The 22,074-nt window shown below is 41.7% G+C and overlaps 1 protein-coding gene across 5 annotated transcripts in view; it reads right to left on the bottom strand.

The window, feature by feature from the left end:
• Positions 1 to 799: 799 nt before the first annotated feature.
• LRP2BP (LRP2 binding protein) overlaps positions 800 to 22,074 on the bottom strand; it is a 31,897-nt gene continuing 10,622 nt past the window's right edge. For 2 of the 5 annotated variants that reach the window (XM_019025446.3, XM_019025447.4), the window contains exons 2-9: positions 11,720 to 11,846; positions 10,544 to 10,653; positions 9,252 to 9,365; positions 7,999 to 8,141; positions 7,815 to 7,920; positions 6,535 to 6,758; positions 4,317 to 4,491; positions 800 to 983 (exon numbers count right to left, since the gene is read on the bottom strand). In XM_019025446.3, the coding sequence (XP_018880991.1) occupies positions 918 to 983; positions 4,317 to 4,491; positions 6,535 to 6,758; positions 7,815 to 7,920; positions 7,999 to 8,141; positions 9,252 to 9,365; positions 10,544 to 10,653; positions 11,720 to 11,825 (1,044 nt within the window). In that variant the 5' untranslated portion in view covers positions 11,826 to 11,846 and the 3' untranslated portion in view covers positions 800 to 917. Of the gene's footprint in view, positions 984 to 4,316; positions 4,492 to 6,534; positions 6,759 to 7,814; positions 7,921 to 7,998; positions 8,142 to 9,251; positions 9,366 to 10,543; positions 10,654 to 11,719; positions 11,847 to 12,279; positions 12,443 to 22,074 lie in introns of those variants that run through there. The other 3 variants (XM_019025444.3, XM_055384901.2, XM_063705681.1) reach the window with 3 other exon arrangements.

A 22,074-nucleotide genomic window follows, 5' to 3' on the forward strand; every position in this document is an offset into this window, starting at 1 on the left:
ATATTTAATTGTAGTTCTTGTAAATGATTTCATTGAGGTTTTTACCACAGGGTTTTAAAAATATGAAAAATGAGCTGAAGCACAAAGAACCAATTTGCTTTACTTTTCTTATGAATATTTTCATATAGCAATTGCTTTCTGTTTTATTACACATTCTGCATATGTATGTAGCAGTTGTTTTACTCATTAAGATCTTTGAGGGAAGATTTGGAGGGGCAAGATTCTAAAGCAATGTCTTATAACCCACTTTTTTGAAGTTTATATGTAATAAGCCAATTATTTATGAGCTTTTTAAGAATAAAGGATGTCTCAAAAGGCTTAGTGCAGTTTTAGCTTTAATAACTTCAGAAGTAGAAATGCTACACACACTTATTTAAGTTTAATTCTTTAAATGTCTTTTACCCTTAGTTTTGTGAAATTTTAAATTTTTAAAATTTTAAATGACTGAAAATTTAAATTTTAAATGACTGAAACAAAATTTAAACGTTATTATTCAAAATTCACAAAACTAAGAGACAAATTTAAAGAATTAAACTTTCAAATGATGGTTTTAAATAAGTTTGTTTCTACTTCTGAACTTACTAAAGCTAAACTAAGTATTTTTGGAGACTCGGTGTTTAAGAAAGGATAAATGATACTTGCTGTATAGAATGGTTTTGATACTTCATATGGTCTCGGCCAGTCTGTAGGGTAAGAGGTGGACCTCTGAGGACTCTTCCAGCAATTTGACCTTGTGTCTAGGTTTCAAGTTGCAAAACTTAACAGCGTAAAATTCAAGAACGAAGTAACATGTCACCTGTAAAATACCCAGGATAGTGTAATTTGTGATGTGCAAAAATAACCAAACATAGCTACTGTAAAAATACACACATTGTGAGGTGTTAGCATTGATGATCTCTGTTGAAATACATTGTAGTCTAAATTCTTTGACGAATAAGTAAGGAGTGAAGTTCATCTGCCAATGCGGGATTCAGACGACAAGCCTTAAAATCAAAAAGAGTCAGATATTTAGATACATTCTAATTATTTGGGTCTTTCTTCTTCTTTTTTTTTCTTTTTTGATTCGTTTTTAAGAATAGTAAAGTACAGTGAATTTCAAGAAAATTTGTTAAGATACTTTCTATTCTGATGTCCTACTTTAACCTATGCAGAATAGATCAATACTCAAAATAACCATGTTAATCTCATTTGAAAGAGATATTTTATCAATGCCAAGAATAAAGGGAACTTAAGCACCAATGATAGCATTGTATGTTATGAATTATTAAAATAAGTAAAATGGAAAGCATTAACATTTGGCCTCAAAGTTGTTATGATCTCATTATGTGAATAACAGCATCTGTAATAATTTTATTTTAAAATATATAGCTAAAATAATTTTATTATGTCTAAATAGTGACAAGGTGCATAATTTCTAGAATGTCAACAATTTGGGATAGAGAGCTCTCATCCAAACCCCATTCTATGCAGTAATTGTCCCTTCAGTACCCACGACAGTTGGTCACTAGGTATTTGCTTGGTTGCTTCCCGTAGCAGGAAGTTACACATTCTACATATGTAGAAGTTTTCACCTTCAGAGAAAACTTGTGTTTTTCTTTGTTTCCTGAACTGTTGTGTTAGAAAACTCTCCCTTATGGCCGGGCGCGGTGTCTCACACCTGTAATCCCAGCACTTTGGGAGGCCGAGGTGGACGGATCACGAGGTCAGGAGATCGAGACCTTCCTGGCTAACAGTGAAACCCCGTCTCTACTAAAAATACAAAAATTAGCCAGGCGTGGTTGTGAGCGCCTGTAGTGCCAGCTACTCGGGAGGCTGAGGCAGGAGAATGGCGTGAACCCGGGAGGCGGAGCTTGCAGTGAGCCGAGATTGCACCACTGCACTCCAGCCTGGGCGACAGAGCCAGACTCCGTCTCAGAAAAAAGAAAACTTTCCGTTATTTTAGGCTGGTGTTTCTCTCCATGTACTCCAGAATCCTTGAAGGGTCCTAACAGAATACATAATGCTGGTTTCACAGAAACCTAACACTCTAGGAAGTGGGAGTCACCCTGCCTGACGGTGGCAGAGCCGAGAGCAGGCCTGGGTCTCTCGCCTCCAGGTCCCAGTTACCATCTTACTGCCTCACCTTCTGCCATAACACACTGCCTGCCATGGGCACTGATTCCGCTCCCTCCCAACCCGTTCCCTTCCTGCGGGACACTGCCGGTCCAGTGAACACCACTGTCGGGACACCTCGTGTCCTTTTGCTCTGAGGGAGACCGTTTCTGTTCCTCATATCATGAGTCATGATATCATTCCAGACCCTTCACTGGTTTACTGCCTCTAAATGATCTCCATTTTATCAGTATCCCCATAATGTACAATGGCCTAAACTCAGTACAGTATTCTAGATGTGTATCCTAGAGTCCTAGAGTACAGTATCCTAGTTGCAGAGTAATGGGGCTGTTTTCTCCCATCATATGGAAAATCATTCTCAGATTGGAATCTGTTTTGCTTTTTTTTTTTTTTTGAGATGGAGTCTCGCTGTGTTGCCCAGGCAGGAGTGCAGCGGCACAGCGTCGGCTCACTGCAACCTCCTCCTTGCAGGTTCAAGCGATTCTCATGCCTCAGCCTCCCGAGTAGCTGGGACTACGGACATGCGTTACCATGATGGGTTAATTTTTGTATTTCGAGTAGAGATGGGATTTTGCCATATTGGACAGGTTGGTCTCAAACTCTTGGCCTCAGGTAATCCTCCCACCTCGGCCTCCCCAAGTGCTGGGATTACAGGCATGAGCCACGGTACCTGGCCTTTTTTTGTTGTTCTAGTCAGGATGACTATATAGTATATTTCAAAATATATTTGACTAGAGTTTTCTAAGGATATTAAGGATAGGATAGAACCTGAAATCGGCTTGGTTTGGAAATTGGTGTAATAAAGAGCTTTTTTTTTTTTTTTTTTTTGAGACGGAGTTCCAGGCTGGAGTGCAGTGGTGTGATCTCGGCTCACTGCAACCTCTGCTCCCAGGTTGAAGCAATTCTCCTGCCTCAGCCTCGCAAGTAGCTGGGATTACAGGCACACATTGCCATGCCTGGCTAATTTTATTTTTCAGTAGAGACAGGATTATTTAGTATTTTTAGTAGAGACCCAGTTTCACCATGTTGGCCAGGCTGGTCTCGAACTCCTGACCTCAAGTGATCTGCCTGCCTCAGCCTCCCGAAGTGCTGGGATTACAGGCATGAACCACTGTGCCTGGCCAGTACAGAGAGCATTTAAATGAAAAAAGTTAGACAACTGTTATTCATGCTAAGAATGGCGTAGAGGTAAATATCTTAAAGATCAGTTGTATTTGGCTGTGGGCTATGTGTCTATGTTTATGTATTAATATGGCTTTGATGCTCTGGAAGTTTTAATTTTAAAGTAATTTAGGGTTCCCAAACTTACCTGACATTGGAATCCCACAGGGAACTTCAACAAATATGCTTCTGTCTCCTAGAGACCATGATTGAAATTTTCTGAAATAAGGCCTGAACTTTGGAATTTGTAACAGATGCTTGGGTGATTTTAACATGCAGAGAAGCTTGGGAACCACTGCTGTAATATCAGAGTCAGCCAAGGGACTCAGAAGACTCCCCCACTCAGGCTGAACAATCTGTGTTCCACAAACACTGCTCTACCAAGTCTGCTATGATGTAATTCTGACTCATGGATGTGATGGACCTAAGATGTGCACAGCTTTTTGGTTTTTCTTTTTTTAAAAAAAATCTAAACTTAAGAGTTAGTATTCATAATGATCTCCCTTACACCCCCTCCACTACCACACCCCTTGCTTTTTAGTATTTACTTTGAGATGTGAAACGCATTTGGGATCTAAATAAATTGATCACATGGATTAAAATATGAAAGACTTATTTTAACTGATTACCTCAAACTCAAGAATATCCCGCCTAAGTGGGGTAGATGTCACGCTCAAAAAAACTTTAAACTCTATTTCATTACTGTACTAGAATGAACATATACGTTCACACTTGTTCTAGATGAAAGAAAAACTGTTCAGCTTTAAGGTCTTGGTGCTGGGCCTTAGGCTGCAGATAGTAGCAGAATGAAAGAGTAATTTGCATCAAAATAGGACTTTTAATCATTGGAGCTAAATTATGCTAATAAGATTCTGACAGAATTGTCTGCAAACAATCTGCATGTCTGACAGCTTCTCTGTAGACAGAGGTTATCTGCACAGTAATTGAGTAGAAAAAACACTAATCCATAAAACTATTCAAGTTGCAGCTAAAAGCCTGGCAGTTTCTCTTTGGGTGAATTTATATTTTGTTCTAAAGCTTACTTTAGAATAATAGTGTTTAGCAGTTGTTTCATCCCTGGTGGTGCCCAAGCCAAGCTGAAGACACCTTGCGTGGTAGAAGGATGCCATTGCCATGCCTCTGCCGATGAACTCCGGGAGACAGTCTGTGACCTGGGCGATCATGGGGATGTCGTGAACCTCATCATAGTCAGCGATCCTGAGAGGATGTAGAGTTGTGAAATGGAAAAGACATCAGTTACGGTAAGTGTTTGTAAAATGATGCACCTAGAGACTGTCCTTGTGCCTGAAGTGATTTCTCTCCACTGCTTTGAGAACTAAGTTGTTTGCTGTGTGGTGAAGGGTCCATGTAGGCACCTCATACCAGGAGAAGATGAGCTTCCCAGAGTGGTGACTTCACATGTCTCTGTAATTATGCTCAGCAGGCTCAATAACCACTGGAAAACAAAGGTATGTTTCTTTTTTCTTCTAATATTACTACTGGAAGTTTAATGTCACTTTGTGGATTTAAACTGAATGGAGAAGAAAGCATTTTCTATTTCTTTGGATCATGTATGGAAACATCAACCTTCAATTTGGACGTTAGCCACATAGGACCAGAAAACCCTTTCACTAGCACATCTTCTTTAAAAATAGACAATTGGCCGGGCGCGGTGGCTCACGCCTGTAATCCCAGCACTTTGGGAGGCCGAGGTGGGCGGATCACGAGGTTAGGAGATCGAGACCATCCTGGCTAACATGGTGAAACCCTGTCTCTACTAAAAAAGATACAAAAAATTAGCTGGGCATGGTGGCGGGCGCCTGTAGTCCCAGCTACTCAGGAGGCTGAGGCAGGAGAATGGCGTGAACCCGGAAGGCAGAGCTGGCAGTGAGCCGAGATCGCACCACTGCACTCCAGCCTGGGCAACAGAGCAAGACTCCATCTAAAAAAAAAAAAAAAAAAAAAAAAAGGATAATGGAAAGAAGTCATCCTTTATACCCAGACACAAATATGTACAATTGTGTGAGAATGCGATCCAGTCAACTCCATGTTAACCTCAATGTCATAGGGAGTAGGGATGTGGAAAATAATGGAAAGCGCGGAAGATTTTAAAGAATGATTTAAAGTCTTAGTTCTAACTAAGATGGGCACTTGCTTTGAGACACTGGCAATCACTCCTGTAAGTGGTCTGCTGCCTGGAGCCCGAGACGCTGGGGAAGCGGGGTAGAAGCAGCCCCTCCTTCCCTTCATCCTCTCTTGTAGATCACTGCCCTGAGCTAGGGCTCGGAGACGGGGGAGACCTGGCGCTGTGGGAAGGGTGTGACTGGGAAACACCAGCACACTCAGAGTCTGATGGCCACTCTAGAGTACACCCAGGTCTGTCTCCCCGACACACTGCTTTTATACGCTGTGGGTAAATACGTGTAAGAAAGTACATGGAGCCTTACGGACTCCGAGAAAAGACGTTTTTTATATTTTATTAGATATAGTGTCAGTCTTTTAACCATATTCTCATGTTACAGTTGTTATGAAGCTGTATTTCAGTGGTGCAGTTATAGAACTGCATGACGGAGGAGTGCAGGAAGAAATGAAGACGTAATAAACGTGTGATATGCCAAGCTGTGTTAAGTACATGATTATAATCCTGCTATAAAGGTATTCTCTTCTTACAGATAAGGCATTTGCTGCTTAAGAAACTTGCTTCAGCTAGTAGGACTGAAATCCTGAAGGCTAATGGCATAGAATTGTGCTATCCAGTATGGTAACCACCAGCCATATGAATATTTACATTAAGTAAAATTTAAAAGTTTAGTGCTAAGTTGCATTAGACACATTTCAAGTGCTCAATAGCTATCATTTCTAATATTGCAGAAAGCTCTGTGAAGGATTTGGCATAGAACATGTAGTAGGCATTCTTGTCAATACGTTCATCCAGTTTATTCAAACATTACTGCTATGGTTTGACTAAGAAGTTCCCTCGGAAATCCCAGTGTTGCTAGTGTGATCGTATCAAGAGGTGGGGCCCTTAAGAGGCGATGAGGCCACGAGAGCGCCTCCCTCATGAATAGGACTAAAGCCCTTTTTATAAAAGAGGTTTCCTGTAGCTTTCTGCTGTCACGTGAGGACATGATGGTCCTCCCCTCTGGAGGTTGCAGCCCTCTCCTGGCCTCTGGAACTGTGAGAAATAAATTTCTGTTTCTGATAAATTACCTAGTGTGTGATATTCTGTTACAGCAGCACAAAACAGACAAAGACATTCACCTTTTGGAAAATGCAACACACTTTGTAAAAAATTTCATCTTATAGTAATACTCCACGAGATTCCCTTGAGCATAGACGTTTCCGCGTTCTGCTGCTTCTCTTAAGCACTGCAGGGCAGCTTCCGTATCCTGCCGGATGCCTTGTCCATACAAGTACATGAGCCCAAGTGCACCCTGGGACTCCAGATTCCCATTGCCGCATGCTTCGGAATGCCAGTAAAATGCCTAAGAAAAGCACAGTTTCATCATTGTATTTGTGATCCGCTAGATGAAATTATAAGGGAATACTAGACAGAAAAGAACTCTGTGTTTCCTAGATAGCACTATTAATCATCTCTAGGAAAGAGCGGTAGGCCTTTGGACGCATTTCACACTAGCACACATGCCTAACACGGTGCGGAGGCGAGTTCCTCCGCTGTCTGTCCAGAGTGCAGGTGAGATCACAGTCCAGGCAGCTTATGGCAGAGGAAGGCCAGCTGTCCTAGGTTTCAGGATTTGGGGATCTTCAGAGTAAGGAGCAGGAAGATGCCAAATAGGAACTCAGTGTCTGCAAGGCGTGAGGCACAACAGAGGAGGCGAAACCGCTGATGCTAAGGGAGAGTTCGAGCTCCCGGTGGGTTCTAGAGATGGCAGCTGCTGCGATCAAAGACAACCCAGGATAAATGCTGTATGCAGGCTCAAGCACATTTGCCTCATACTCCGCTACAGTGAATTTGAATTCATTTAAAAAATTCCAGGTGGCTGCTTATCTATCCAAAGATGGCCTTAGTTGTTATGTGTCTCTTGCAAATTTGCCATTAACTCCTCTCACAAGTAGGACTCAGCCCCCATTTCCTTCTCCTTATAGGATTTTTTGGAAACTGTTTCAACCATTGATGAAAGAGATTATATTTCTGTGAAAATCTTAGATGGATTTTATTTGTAACTAATTCTTGGTATATTTTACTTATTAGTATCAATTATTTCTCAAGTCAACGGTAATATTCATCTATTCATGCTTAGAAGGATTTTGGCTGTAATTTCAGGACTGTTTCTCTTCTTTCAGCTTTGATACTATAGTATACAAAATACTCTCACATTCATGGTTTCCTTCGGTAGAGGTAGGGAAGGGGACATTTATAAATAAAAGGGCTTTGAGATCCTAAAATGTATGCTTTCTTTACATTTTAAGGAAATATAAGAGATATTTAAAACGACATTCCCCACCATTTTCTCAAAAAAAGCAGTGAAACAAATATTAATCTAAATATAACACTAGCATTAAAAAAGAGGGAACGTTACCTTTTCTAACTCCTTGGGCTCCTTGGTTGAGTAATACAGCCCAAGCATACTTTGAGCCTTCACACTAGCTTTGGGATTTCCATTGTCTGCTGCGATAAGCCACAGTCTACAAGAGAAAGTGAGGCATGTTATTCTCGGTTTCAGCATTTCATTCAAACCTAATCTTGTTCTCAGGTAGGATTACCTTTCAGCTTCCTCATTTGATCGTTTAACACCTTTTCCTTCATAATAAGCTCTTCCGAGGTTGTAAGCAGCTGCAAATTTTAAGTGTCTTGCTTTGGGACATGGAGAATCAAGAATTTTCTTCATATAGTCCACCCCTTTCTCCTTCGACAAAAGAAAGAACAAAAAAACCCTAGTTTTTAGTTTTATCCAAACTGAATTTCTTTCTCCCAATAAGGCTGTGAAGTGTCCGCCCTCTGACACGATGTATAATACTATGAATCTGTGCCCAAGGGGTACAATTGTCTTGGATTCTGCAGGGCAAGCGATAAGGAGGAAAAGAATCTCTAAAAGTACATCTCCTATTCAGGCACTCCCAGGAGCTCTGGGATATAAGAAATTTCCTTCCTTTTACAGCTGCCTGAGTTGATTTAAGTCTCGATATGGGCTTCCTTTTTTCTTTCCTCCCTCCCATCTAATAACCCTTATCCTGAATCAGCACAGTTCTTAGAACTGACTAAAGTGCAAGAATGGCCAGGAACAGCTTTCACATTTATAATTCTTACGACACACTTGTGAGCCCCTAACAAACACCGTCTTCCATTCAAGCATACTTTTACTGTGTGCTCATAGTTTGTATCTAATATACAAATCTTATGCACTAATACGACATCTGCTACGTGGTCACAAGGAAAGCATAGAAGATATTCTAACCACTAGCAAGAACGGATCTGTACCCTCCACCCCCAAATCCATCCGACACAAACCTTCAAACATCACCCAAAAGAAGAAAATAATATTGGACAATCAAATATATTTTGGTTTTTGTTTGTTTGAGACAGAGTCTTGCTCTGTCACCCAGGCTGGAGTGCAGTGGCATGATCTTGGCTCGCTGCAGCCTCCCAGGTAGCTGGGAATACAAGCATGCACCACCATGCCAGGCTAATTTTTGTATTTTTAGTAGAGCCTGGACAACATGGTGAAATCCTGTCTCTACTAAAAATACAAAAATTAGCCAGGCATGGTGGCAGTGCCTGTAATCCCAGCTACTCTGAAGGCTGAGGCAGAAGAATCACTCGAACCCGGGAAGCGGAGCTTGCAGTGAGCCAAGGTCGCGCCATTGCACTCCAGCCTGGGCGACAGAGCGAGACTCCGTCTCAAAAAAAAAAAAAAAAAATATATATATATATGTATTAAAATATAAATAATTTTAATTGTGTCCAATAATCCACTGACAATGAAATCTTAACCACTGTGACCAAGACATTAACTTACAGCGTCTAGAGTGGTCCCCAGCCCATCATAGTACATCACTCCTAGCTGGTAAGTTGCTTGATGGTCTTTCTCCTTGATTTCTTCAAACTGTTCTAATGCTTCTTCATACCATCCCTAGAAGCACCCAGAAGATATTTAATTATTTTTATTATGATCTTAAAGTAATCCCAAAGGCACCAAGTGGTCAAGTGTTTGTGCCCAAGTTAAACACACAGTTAACAAGCAATGCAGCCATATCTGAACCCATGCCCCACGCTGAGGAAGCATGCTCTCAGCCATGGTGCTCTGCCATCCTCAGAGTGACAGGCGCACGATGAGCCCTCAGCAAACATTTGTTGTCAGGATAGACGAAGGTGCCATTGAAAAGTGAGAGAGTAAGTGGGATATAGGTGAACAGCTGCCCAAATAGTCAACAAATGGTGAAAGACAGTCGGTCCCTTTTCAAGTCTTCCCAAGGAAGTCAATGAAAAACCGAAACTACATTACTGAAGTTGGGGGGACAGCTGGCATAGCCATTCCTCAGTCTACTTCCCAGGCCACCCCAACAAGATGTTGAGAAAGAGGGCGATTTCCTCCTATGCTATCCAGAAACAGCTAAAGCTGCCCCTAAGTACTAGATAAAAACCAGGGCTTCAATTATTGTTAATATGAAGATACCTGATAATATAAACATACTTTTTTTTGAGAGGGAGTCTCGCTCTGTGGCCCAGGCTGGAGTGCAGTGGTATGATCTCAGCTCACTGCAACCTCTGCCTCCTGGGTTCAAGCGATTCTCTGCCTCAGCCTCCCAAGTAGCTGGGATTACAGATGTGCGCCACCATGCCCGGCTACTTTTTTTTTTTTTTTTTTGTATTTTTAGTACAGATGGGGTGTAGCCATGTTGGCCAGGCTGGTCTACAACTCCTGACCTCAGGTGATCCACCTGCCTCGGCCTCCCGAAGTGCTGGGATTACAGGCGTGAGCCACCGTGCCCGGCCTGATAATATGATTTGTATTATTAAATATTTTGAGCAAAAATATAAAAATTTGATTTTTAATCTATAGGATGAAATGGATTTTATATTAAAACGACTCCCATAAATGGCTTTCATGACATGGATTTTATGAAGAAAAGTCAGGTAGCTCCTCAAGCTGGCAGCACTGTATCCTACTGTTAAAGCCACAGCCATAGTCTGTGTAATTGGACAGAATTTCCCTAGTATAACACAGTAAGAAACTCTACATGAAATTTTTGTCTGAGGATCTAACAATAGAATTACAGGAAATGAAAACAAATAAACAAAAAATGATACCTCTTCAAAATATAGTTGACCTCGTAGGAAATATGCCAGAGTGTCTCCTTTCAGTATTCTTTCCTTCAAGAGCTGCAATGCCTTATCCACCAAATTAGCATGGGTGTAATCTGATTTTAAAAGGTAAGGAATTCCATCAACCACACAATATGAATTTTCTCTCTTGAAGTAATGAATCGTATAAAATCCATCTAACACTGTTGACATTCTTGCTTTCTAGTGCTCATTCCTACAACTGGCCTCCTTAGCTCAAGGAAGAAATATTACCTGAAAAAACGGCATGGTCACAGGACCTAACGCTGTGCCTTGTGTAATAAAGCAATACTGGCCAGGTGCGGTGGCTCACGCCTGTAAATCTCAGCACTCTGGGAGGCCGAGGCGGGTGGATCACCTGATTTTGGGAGTTCAAGACTAGCCTGACCAACATGGAGAAACCCCGTCTCTACTAAAAATGCAAAATTAGCAGGGCGTGGTGGTGCATGCCTGTAATCCCAGCTACTCGGGAGACTCAGGCAGGAGAATAGCTTGAACCCAGGAGGCGGAGGCTGCGGTGAGCCAAGATCTCATCATTGCACTCAAGCCTGGGCAACAAGAGCAAAACTCCATCTCAAAACAACAACAACAACAACAACAACAACAAACAATACTTGTTGATTGGTTTCACACTAACCCTGCTCATGGCCAAGTAGAGCCCTAACAGTGCAGGGCTGGGTATAAGTCTGTGCGTTGGTTTGTCTTCAATAGGCAAAGCTGTCTGGAGAGGTGAGTTAAATTCTTAATTTGAGCCTTAATGAGAGTCCCTCTAACCAAATGAGCAACCCATCCCTAATATAACATTTTTAAGACTTTAGGGAAAATAAGGTATTTAAATAATAATTGCAAGTCAAGCCTGGCATTGTTCTCTTTAACAAACGTGACATCTGGTTTCTGTTTTCTAGAAGCATGTCCTTAAGTCCTGAGAGTAAAATCAAGACCTATCTGTGAGACCTCACTGACGATTTGCTACCAGATAAATGAGCAATTTCACAGATTCTTGCGGGAAAACTCAAAAGGACTAATGATTAACCACTTCCTTGAAATCAATAAAACCCATTATTTCTTGTCTCGTTTGCTCTAGCATACAAAATGAACTGTTAAAGTGTTTTCCAAGGGAAGCTTAAATATCAGGATTCGTACCAGTCTTTTCCTTTTTCCACTGGAAGAATTTTTGGTTTTTAGCAGCATACTGAGATATAGAGGCATAAAAGGGGTTCTTGGGCAACTTTTCACTGGTCAACTTCATCCTTTTTCCGCAATGTGTATTCTGTAAGCAAGAATAAAAAATAAGTGGTAAAAATTTCTTCCTCCAGCAAAGTGCAAAGAGAGACTCTATTCCCACCAGGTGCTCATTAGGAAAAGCATCCTCTCATCGCCTAGATAGAACACCAACCACCAACTCTAGGACGTGAACATTCTTTCCTAGGACACCAAGACCCTCCTCCCTAGCTGAGAGACAGCCATTCTCCATGTCATTTTCCACAGCATGGCATTCACCATGAGACCTGTTTGCACGTCCTGTCTGGCTATGGGTTTATACATCAAGATGGGTCAAGTCGCCCAGCACAAGTGTTGCCACTTAGTGGGACCTGGTGACACTGCCCACAGACAGAGCTCTTCTGCACCAGTACCTTCTGTGCCCTTGTAACTGACACTCATCGGACGAATCCATTTCAAATTAAAGCACTTGTCTATTTTACCTGGGAATACACTTTATTTTAGCTGTGTTGTTCAGTTTTATCTTCCTGTCTGTATTGGATTGCCATGTTATAAGATGGATCACCGTTGAATGGTAAATCAGTGTCTTCATATAAAATGTAGAGGTCACCTCATTTGGGGTGAAGGAGTCCAGGTTGGCCTAGGCTGAGGGTAGTGAGACAGCAAACTCAGTCGTTGCTACGCTTTTGTGTTTACTCCTTGGCATTCCACTGTTATGGCTTACTTTCACCAATCAGAAACAAGCTTCCAGCAAAGGTTCCTGATTGGTGGTCAAGAGAAGAAATAGACCCTTAGTGTGATTGGAAAGCTGCATTTTTATATCATTCCATGATGCTATTTTAGACAATAAATTGCTTAAGTGAGAATGAAATGCAGAAAAAAGGAACATTTAGTAGGGGAAAAAAATCACTGAATTATCTTTGTGATTTTGGAAGAGTCATTTAATCTTTTTAAGAGTCAATTTCCTCATCTTTAAGTTGGACTATAAGTGGTCTGAATTAAAGGATTTTATAATGTTCCTTTTTAGATATATACAATTCTTGATTATATGATTCCCCAAATCTTATGGTTGCCTTTAGTGAATATGAAATTTCCCAATGAGCTTTACTTAGGGTGAAGCAATATTAGGTAAGGTATTAAGAAGAAAAACAATCCCTATCGGATGGTGCAGATAGCACTCATTTATGACTGAAAGATTGGATGTGGAAGTTTTATTTTCACTGAAGACATTAACTCAATAAGCTACTTATCCAAAAAGGCTAAGAAAAAACTGGCATATTCAGGAAGGGCATCAGAAATGAAACAAATCAGAAAACAATACCTTACTTTGTTTAAACTCACATTGCCTTTTGTGGTTAGAAGACTGCACATGGTTTTTGCTGCTGTAGCTTAAAAGAAGTTTTGGAGATGTTTGGAAAACTAAATCAAAGATTTACTGAGCTCTTATTAAATGCCAAGTATTGACCTTTGTTGTAAGGCTTTCTAGGCAGCGCCGACAAAACTTTATGAAATAAGGTTCATTATGAGGCTCGTTTAACATATGGGGAAACCAAGGGACAGTGGGGAAGTTAAGTAACTTGCCCAAGGCCACAGGGCTAGTTAAGGACAGGTAAGCAGAACAGCTGGCGTGTCCCAGCACCTGCGCACTTCTCTCTCACTCTTTCTCTCTGAGACAGCGTCTCACTCTATCATCCAGGCTAGAGTGCATTGGTACAATCATAGCTCTCAACTGCAGCCTCAACCTCTTGGGCTCAGGTGATCCACCCATCTCAGCCTCCCAAGTACTTGGGACTACAGGCATGTGCCATCACATCCAGCTAATTCCTTAAAATTTTTGTAGAGATGGGGTCTCCATGTTATGCAGGCTGGTCTCAAGTTCCTGGGCTCCAGCAATCCTCCTGTCTCAGCTTCCCAGTGTGCTGCGGTTACCGCAGGGAGTCACCGTGCTCAGGCAATACAATAAATATTGCCTTTTTGGTGGATTTACTGGGTATTTATTGGATTGACTAGATATTTATTATGTTTTGGGAATTTTGAGCTTCCTGTCTTGGATTGGCATATTTTATTAGCTCCCAAACATTCTCAGGGATAATTTATTTGTGTTAGTTTCCTAGGGCCGCTAAAACAAAATATCAAAAACTTTGTGGCTTAAAAGAACAGAAATTTCCTCTCTCACAGTTCCGGAGCCTAGAAGTCCAAAATCAAGGTGTTGGCAGGGCCATGCTTCCTCTGGCCCTAGAGAAAAATCATCCTAAGCATTCCCCACCAGCTTCTGGTGGTTTCTGGTGATGTCTGGTGTTCCTAGGCTTGTAGTTGCACAACTCAACCTCTGCCTCTGTGTTTATATGGCCTTCCCTTCATGTCTCCTCTATCTCTGTGTGTCCTCTCCTCCCTCTTATGAGGACACCAGTCATTGGAGTTGGCACCCACCCTAATCCAACATGACTTCCTCTTAACTTGATTACATGTAAAATATCCTATTTCCAAAGAGGTTCACATTCACAGGTTTCAGGAGTTAGCACTCAGATGTATCTTTGGTTGGAAACACAAGTAACCCACCATGCTCTTCAGAGGCCCCAATCTATTTCACTTTTCTCTCCAGCATTTTGATAAGACCTTCTCCTCATGTCTCTTAAATTTGCCTTTCAGATTTTCCATCGTTTTTTTTCTCTCTGACACACTCTGGGTAATCTCTTCAGTAATCTCTCCCTTTTTATTAATTCTCTCTTTAGCCACATCTAGTGTGCCATTAAAGCAATCCATTTAAAAACTGCTTACTGAAGTAAATGAAAGATACAGAAATGTATATGTAAGTTTACAGCTTGATAGATTTTCACAAGCCAAACACATCCATGTAACTAGCTCTCAGATCAAGAAAGAGATCCTTACCAGCACTTTGGAAGTCCTGTTGTATTCCCTTCTAGTCACTACATGAACTCAAGTGTAAATCCTATATGCACCTGTAATGGCACAAGTTACTTTTTCTTGTTTTTTACACTATATAAATGGAATCATACAGTGTGTAATATTTTGTGTCTAGCTTCTTTCCCTTGACATTGATTCATCCATTTTGTTGTGTTATAATTTTTTTCCTTCATATTGTTGTATTACATTGTGTGAATATATCACAATTTATCTTTTCTACTTGATGGACTTTGGGTAGCTTCTGTTTTGGACGATTAGGAACATTCTTGCGCCTGCTTTTTCCTGAAAATTTATACATCTTTTTGTTGGGGATAAACATAGTAGTAGTAGTTACTGGGTCAATGACTATGCATAGTCAGCTTTTGTAGATACTGCCAAATAGTTTCCAAGTGATTGGGCACAAAATCCCTTTTTAAATTAATTGCTGGTTTAGATTTCTGGTAGTTTGAGTAATTTATGGGAAGACTGCTTGGTTCATTTGAGTTCTGAATATAAATCACCCATTCAATTAGGCTGACTTATCAGGAGTCCTAGTAAAAAGTTTTTAGTTGTCCTGACTATGACAAGTATGAGACAGCCTCTAATTCAGGCTGAAGAATCCTGGCTATTTCCAAAGAGGGACAGGAAACTACAGCTGTTTTGGGGGGCTTCAGTCTGTTCCTCAGAAGAATGTGAGGAAATTATTGTATGGCTCATCCTGCATCTATCTTTATACATCTGATTTCCTGAATTAACATTTATGTTAATCCATTTGTTACACTTTTTACAAATTGATATATAATTCACATACCATAAAATTCACCCTTTTAAAGTGTACAATTCAGAGGTTTTTAATATAATTACAAAGTTGTGCAATAATTACCGCTATGGAATTCCAAAACCTTTTCATCATCCAGAAGAAACACTGTAGCATCGGCAGCCACTCCCCATTCTCCTCCCTTCAGTTCCTGGCAAACACTAATCTACTTTCTGTCTCTGTGGATTTGCCTATTTTGGATATTCTATATAAATGGAATCATAGAATACGTGGCCTTTTATGTCTGGCTTCTTTCACTTAGCATAATGTTTACAACATTCATGTACTTTGTTGCATGTATCAATATTTCATTCCTTTTTATGGATGATTAACATTTCATTATATGGATTTTTAAAAAATCTGTTCATCAGTTGATAAGCACTTGGATTGTTTCCAGCTTTGGCCTATTATGAATAATGCTGCTACAAACATCTGCGTACTAGTTTTTGTGAGGATACATGTTTTCAGTTCTCTTGGGTATGTACCTAGGAGTGGAATTACTGGGTCACATGGTAATTCTATCTTTGACATTTTGGGAAATTGCCAATCTGTATTTCAAAGTGGTTGTACCATTTCACATCCCTACCAATAGTGTATAAGGTTCTACATCCTCACCAACACCTGTTGGTGCCTATCTTTATTATCGCCATCCCAGTGGATGTGAAGTGCTATCTCATTGCTTTTTTGATTTGCATTTCTCTAATGAAAAATCATGTTGAGCATCTTTTCCTGTGCTTCTTACCCATTTTGCATTTGTATTTGTAAATGTCTATTCAAAGCCTTTGCCCATTTTCCAGTTGGGTTATAATAGTTCTTTATATATCCTACATACTAGTCTCATACCAGTGTATAATTTGCAATTTTTTCCCAATGTGTGGATGTTTTTCTTTAACAGTTTCTTTTGATCCCAAAACCTTTTTATTTTTAATGAAGTCCAGTTTTTCTATTTTTTCTTTTCTTGCCTGTGCTTTAGGTGTCACATCTAAAAGAAACCATTGCCTAATCCAAGGTCACAAAAGTTTACCCCTGTGCCTTCTTCTAAGAGTTTTATATTTACTCTTACATTTAGGTCTTTGATCCATTGAGTTCATTCTGTATATGAGGGAAAGGTCCAAATCAGTTCTTTTGCATGTGGATATCCATTTGCCCAGTACCTGTTTGTTGAAAAGATCATTCTTCCCTCATCATTTGTTATACTTTCACCTCAGTAGTTGTGTTTTGAAGTATGTATATTAAATCTTTTATAGGCAACCTTGCATTTAAACTTTGTGCTCTGAACCATCTAACTGTATTCAGGCTGGGTGTGGTGGTTCATTCCTGTAATCCCAGAACTTTGGGAGATCAAGGTGGGAGGATCACTTGAGGCCACAAGTTCAAGACCAGACAGGGCAACATAGTGAGGCCCTGTCCTTCCAAAAAAATTAAAAATAAAAAAATTAGCCAGGTGTGGTGGTGCACACCTATAGTCCTAGCTACTCAGGAGGCTGAGGGGGGAAGATCCCTTGAGCCCTGGAGTTTGAGGCTGCAATGAGCTATGACTATGCCATTGCACTCCAACCTGGGTGACAGTGAGACCCCATCTCCAAAAACACACTGCTGCTGCAAAATGTGTCTTAAGTATGTTAGTGTCATTTGTGGGTTGTGTGCCTATGCAGAAAACAGTTACCACGGCAGGCCCGAGGCTGCCATCTTTACAAGGGCATATTGGCAAGGCTGGCATTTGGCTGACATCAGGAACTTGGCACTTCCATCCCCTAGCTGGTAAGACTGGTTTTGCTATGTTTAAACTGTTGCATAAACAATGTGATTTGTGGTGACTATCTGCTTTCCTTGTGGAATTCTGTCATTTTGGTAGCTGCTAGGCAGAGGATGCCTACAGACTTCCCCCAACAAAAACATCCCTCCGGGCTTCCTTTGGGACAAACACTGTGCCCATGTCCCTGCATTCTTCACTACTGGAGACAGGCATATGCGCCGTGTGTTTCCTCATGGAAGGGAGAGAACATAAGCCTGGGCGTGGGTTTCTTCAGATTCCACCTGTGCCTTTGTTGTTGTTGCTAATCTTGTTGTGTATTCCTTTGCTGTAATAACTGTTGCCCATGAGTACAACTATATGCTGAGTCCTAGTCCTGACACAGTACCTGCTATGCTTAGACTGTGTGTCCCTCCAAAGTTCACATGTTGAAACTTAACCCCCTAAGGCGATGGTATTAAGAGGTGGAGCCCTGGGGAGTGACGGGAGGGTTCTGCTCTTAAGGATGGGATTTGTGCCCTTAGGAAAGGGTTAGATGGAGAGAGCTCACTCTTTTGCCATTCTGCCTTCTGCCATGTGAGGACACAACAAGGCACTGTCCTGAAAGCAGACAGTGAGCTCTCACCAGACACTGAATCTGCCAGTGCCTTGATTTTGGACTTCCCAACCTCCAGAACTATGAGAAATCAATTTCGGTTGTTTATAAATTACCCAACTAAGGAATTTTGTTATAGAAGGAGGAACAGACTAAAACACCACCCTAGACTATGTCATATAAATAGGAGCCTAGACATTCCATTTAACTTTCAATGGGCCAAGTGTTTAAAGTTGCTGGGTTTTTAAAATTAATTACATTTGCTGATGCTTCTGACGGGCTCTTTTGACACTTAATGGTTGGCCTAATCCAATGTTGAAATGAAATAATGAATAGCTGTAAAGTTCTTTTAAAATTGAGGTTCAACACTGAAGTTCCTTTCATACTAGATAATGTTCCTAGTGCCCAAGAAAACAGAGATAAATAAGCCTCCCCGGCAAACCCTCAAACCCGTGTTTATTGTTATTTTTCCTTTCATTACTATTGCCTAATAGTAGTTTTTTAAAAACCCCATAGTGTTCATATAGTAATTGGAAACACCATCTACACATACATGATGAAAAATTAGAAGAGAATAACTTACTGAGATCTCAAAAGACAATACTGATTCAGGCAGTAGCTTTCTGCTCTTCCCACTCCGCCCTGCATCCCCCTCCCCGCCCCTCCGCCGCTGCCGCCCCTTCCAGCTAGGTCCGTTTGTGTGTTTAAAACAAAAGTGCTTTTTTCCCACCCCCTTCCTTTTGGGTGTGGCAGATTTACACCATCAGGCCCTGAAGACAGGAAAAGTGTGGGGAAAGACAGGATGTGTTTTATGACCAGATAAGCTGTGGCAAGCACGGGATGAAAGAGTCCAGTAGCTTTTGATTTTATTTTTCTCTGATTTACCATGTATTCTGTGATCAAATAAAACAGGCTAAGAAACACTGATACATTCAAAATCTTCCCGCCGTTTGTGTGGGCCCACACGTCTATTTGTTCTGTTCCCAATGGGGAAAACCTTGTTGGCAGTTACAGCTGCCGGGTCCTCTCTGGAGCCGATACTGTTACAGTTATAAATACACTCCGGGATGATTTACCCCCGGAGGTCAGCTAGTAAAATACATGAGTAGAATTCCTTAAAGTATGTGATAATTGCTCATCACTATCCAAGTGTAACATAAATCATAAAAAGAATTGACAAAATCAGGGTCGCAAAGAGAACTGAAAAAAATCTGTCACAACCAAAATTTAAATTGACCTCTGTCCTAGAGTATGAGAGCCACACTGAACAGAAAAACCAGATAAATCTTTTATAAAATATTCATTTGCAGCCCCATTAACGTTGCTTGTCACCCCACCTCCCCATGTCCTTGGACAAATTGAATGTATAGTAACATCATCCCAGGCCAGGCGCGGTGGCTCATGCCTGTAATCCCAGCACTTTGTGAGGCTAAGGCAGGCAGATCAGGAGGTCAGGAGTTCAGGCCCAGCCTGGCCAACAAGGTGAAACTCCGTCTCTACTAACAATACAAAAATTAGCTGGGCGCGGTAGTAGGCGCCTGTAATCCCAGCTACTCGGGAGGCTGAGGCAGCAGAATTGCTCAAACCCGGGAGGTGGAGGTTGCAGTGAGCTGAGATCGCGCCACTGCACTCCAGCCTGGGTGACAGAGCAAGACTCTGTCTCGGGGGGGAAGAAATAAAGAAATAACATCATCTTATACTGTCAAGCTCAAGGTGTCTGCAGCCTTATCTTCAGGGGGAAGTTGTGTCTTTCTCAGGGAAGATAACAGATTTCAATTTAGAGCAAGACAGAGAGAAGTTATATTCAGAGAGGAAAATGCAGTAGTCTAACTGAAATGAAAAACAAAACAAAGAGTCATGGTATCACCATTATTATGCAGTCACATTTGAGAAGTTCTGGACAAAAAATAAAACACAAAACAAGCAAGATATATTTTAAAAAGAAGTATAATTATCTTTCTTGTACATGATGATTGGATCTCTGGGAATCCAAAGGGATCAGCTTAAAGGCTGCCTGATATGATTAGCTCAGCAGAGTGGCAGGGTATGACATAAATGAACAAAAATGAAAAGCATATCTTTCACAGCCAGTGAGAAAGTACACTGGGCAAGGAATGCTCATTCGTAATAACACAAAAATATAAATCATGTGGGAATAACCTCAGATAAGTGTCTATGACCTATATGCAGAAAACTATTAACATTTTAAATACTAATTTTAAAAATCCAGGCATCAGTCAGAGGCCCAGAAAGTGGTGGGCAGAGAGGACAAGAGAAAAGGCTGGGCTCCAGCCTACCTCAGTGCTCTTGAGGGCACAGGGCAGGTGGATTCCAGCCATTTCTGTGCTTTGGAAAAGCTGCCTGATGGTGTTTTAGTCTTTGCACGAGCTGTACCCTCACTAGTCCTGGCCCAAACTTTTGGCTATAGGAGACAGGTACACCCCAACGTGACCCCTGGACCTTAGAGACTACAGCCTCCAGCAGTGCCTGGGACTCTTGCAAACGGAGGGGTCAGTAGAAACGTAGTTGCTTTGGACTTACTGAAAGGACTAGCTAGTGGTGACAAGCTGAGGCACCAGCACTACGAAGGCCACTGAGCTGAGGACAGAGTCAAGTGGATGCCGTGGAGACATGTACGTACATGTTTACTATTATATAAAAGTAAGGAAGCAAGGGGAGAAAAGACCCTATGTGTAAACACATCAAAACCATTGTGTTGGCAGGGTGCAGTGGCTCATGCCTGTAATCCCAGCACTTTGGGAGGCCAAGGTGAGCGGATCACCTGAGGTTAGGAGTTCGAGACCAGCCTGGCCAACATGGTGAAACCCCGTGTCTACTAAAAATACAAAAATTAGCTGGGCTAGTGGTGGGTGCCTGTCATCCCAGCTACTTGGGAGCCTGAGGCATGAGATGAGGGGCAGAGATGGCAGTGAGCCAAGATTGCGCCCCCGCACTGCAGCCTAGGTGACAGAGCGAGACTCAGTCTCAAACAAACCAACAAAAAACCACCGTGTGAACTGTGGATTACGTGCAGGTATATAAGGCCGTATCCGAAACCTTGGGAACAGAAATGTTTTAGAATTAAGACGTGTTTGGATTTTGGAAATGCCACACAATGTACAAATAACATATAACACATGTACACCCTACTGCAGAACCGCCTGGGCATGGTCTACAATTGCACCCTTTTGCCATAGTGGTATTTCTGCAGTGAAACGTAACACTGTTCCCACAAAATGGAATAAACACTAAATACAGTCTCAGGCGTTTGCAGCTAAGATGATCTTGCTGCCTTAAGAATTATAAACATACTGTGTTTCAGACCCTCATGTCTTTTTGAATTGCAAGTAGGAGACTGTGGACCTGCATGTTTCTCTTCTCTATTTCTCAAATTTTCTGTAATAATATTGTGGCGAGGTTACAAATGTGCTGCCATTGGCCACAGATGGACAGCCATAAGGCCATCTGTCCTTGCCTACAGCAGCTCCATATTCCTCACAAGGTCCCCACCCCGCTGGATAACGGGTTCTTGCAGAGGTGGGCAGCGTCTTCACACCAGAGCTAGAGAAGCCAGCCCCCAGCCCCGGGCCTTCTCCCATGTCTCCATGCCTTGAAAGCTCTCCCCCGACTTGGGTTCTGAGGCAGGGGTGGAATGAAGGCCTCTGGATATGATTCCTCCCTCTCTAACTCCTTTTCCCCACTGTCCCGTGGAAGTGGAAAGGCTGTGTGACGGGCCCTCGACAGGAAAAGCGACGCAGTAGGCCGAGGACAGGCCGGCCCTAGGGGATGCCCCTGTGGTGTGTAGACTGCCCCTTAAGTCCACTGAATTTAAACCTAAGCTAATATTTTCAGGCCTGTGGCACAGCTAGAAACCCAGATGATGGAGGAGTTCCATGGCGTGTAAGGCAGAGATTCGGACTCAGAAATTAGGGAGGTGGCTTCTCACATCCCACATGGTAGGAGATGAAGTCTGAGGTGAGAGCAGCGCAGTGGTCTTCTGATCTGATGAGAATGTGTTAGGCTGGTTTCCTGAGGGACAAGGCCATCAAGTCTGCTGTACAAGCAACATCTCATCCTTATTCCCAATATTAATTAAACCTTTGATATAGCCATGTCCGGGGGTCTTATTTCTGCCTACCTACTAACTCAAGATCTTGGGCTCCCAGATTTCCTTTTCCTTTTACTATCTATCTACCTATCTGCCTACC

Source organism: Gorilla gorilla, chromosome 3 (genome assembly GCF_029281585.2).
Source record: "Gorilla gorilla gorilla isolate KB3781 chromosome 3, NHGRI_mGorGor1-v2.1_pri, whole genome shotgun sequence".
NCBI lineage: Eukaryota > Metazoa > Chordata > Mammalia > Primates > Hominidae > Gorilla > Gorilla gorilla.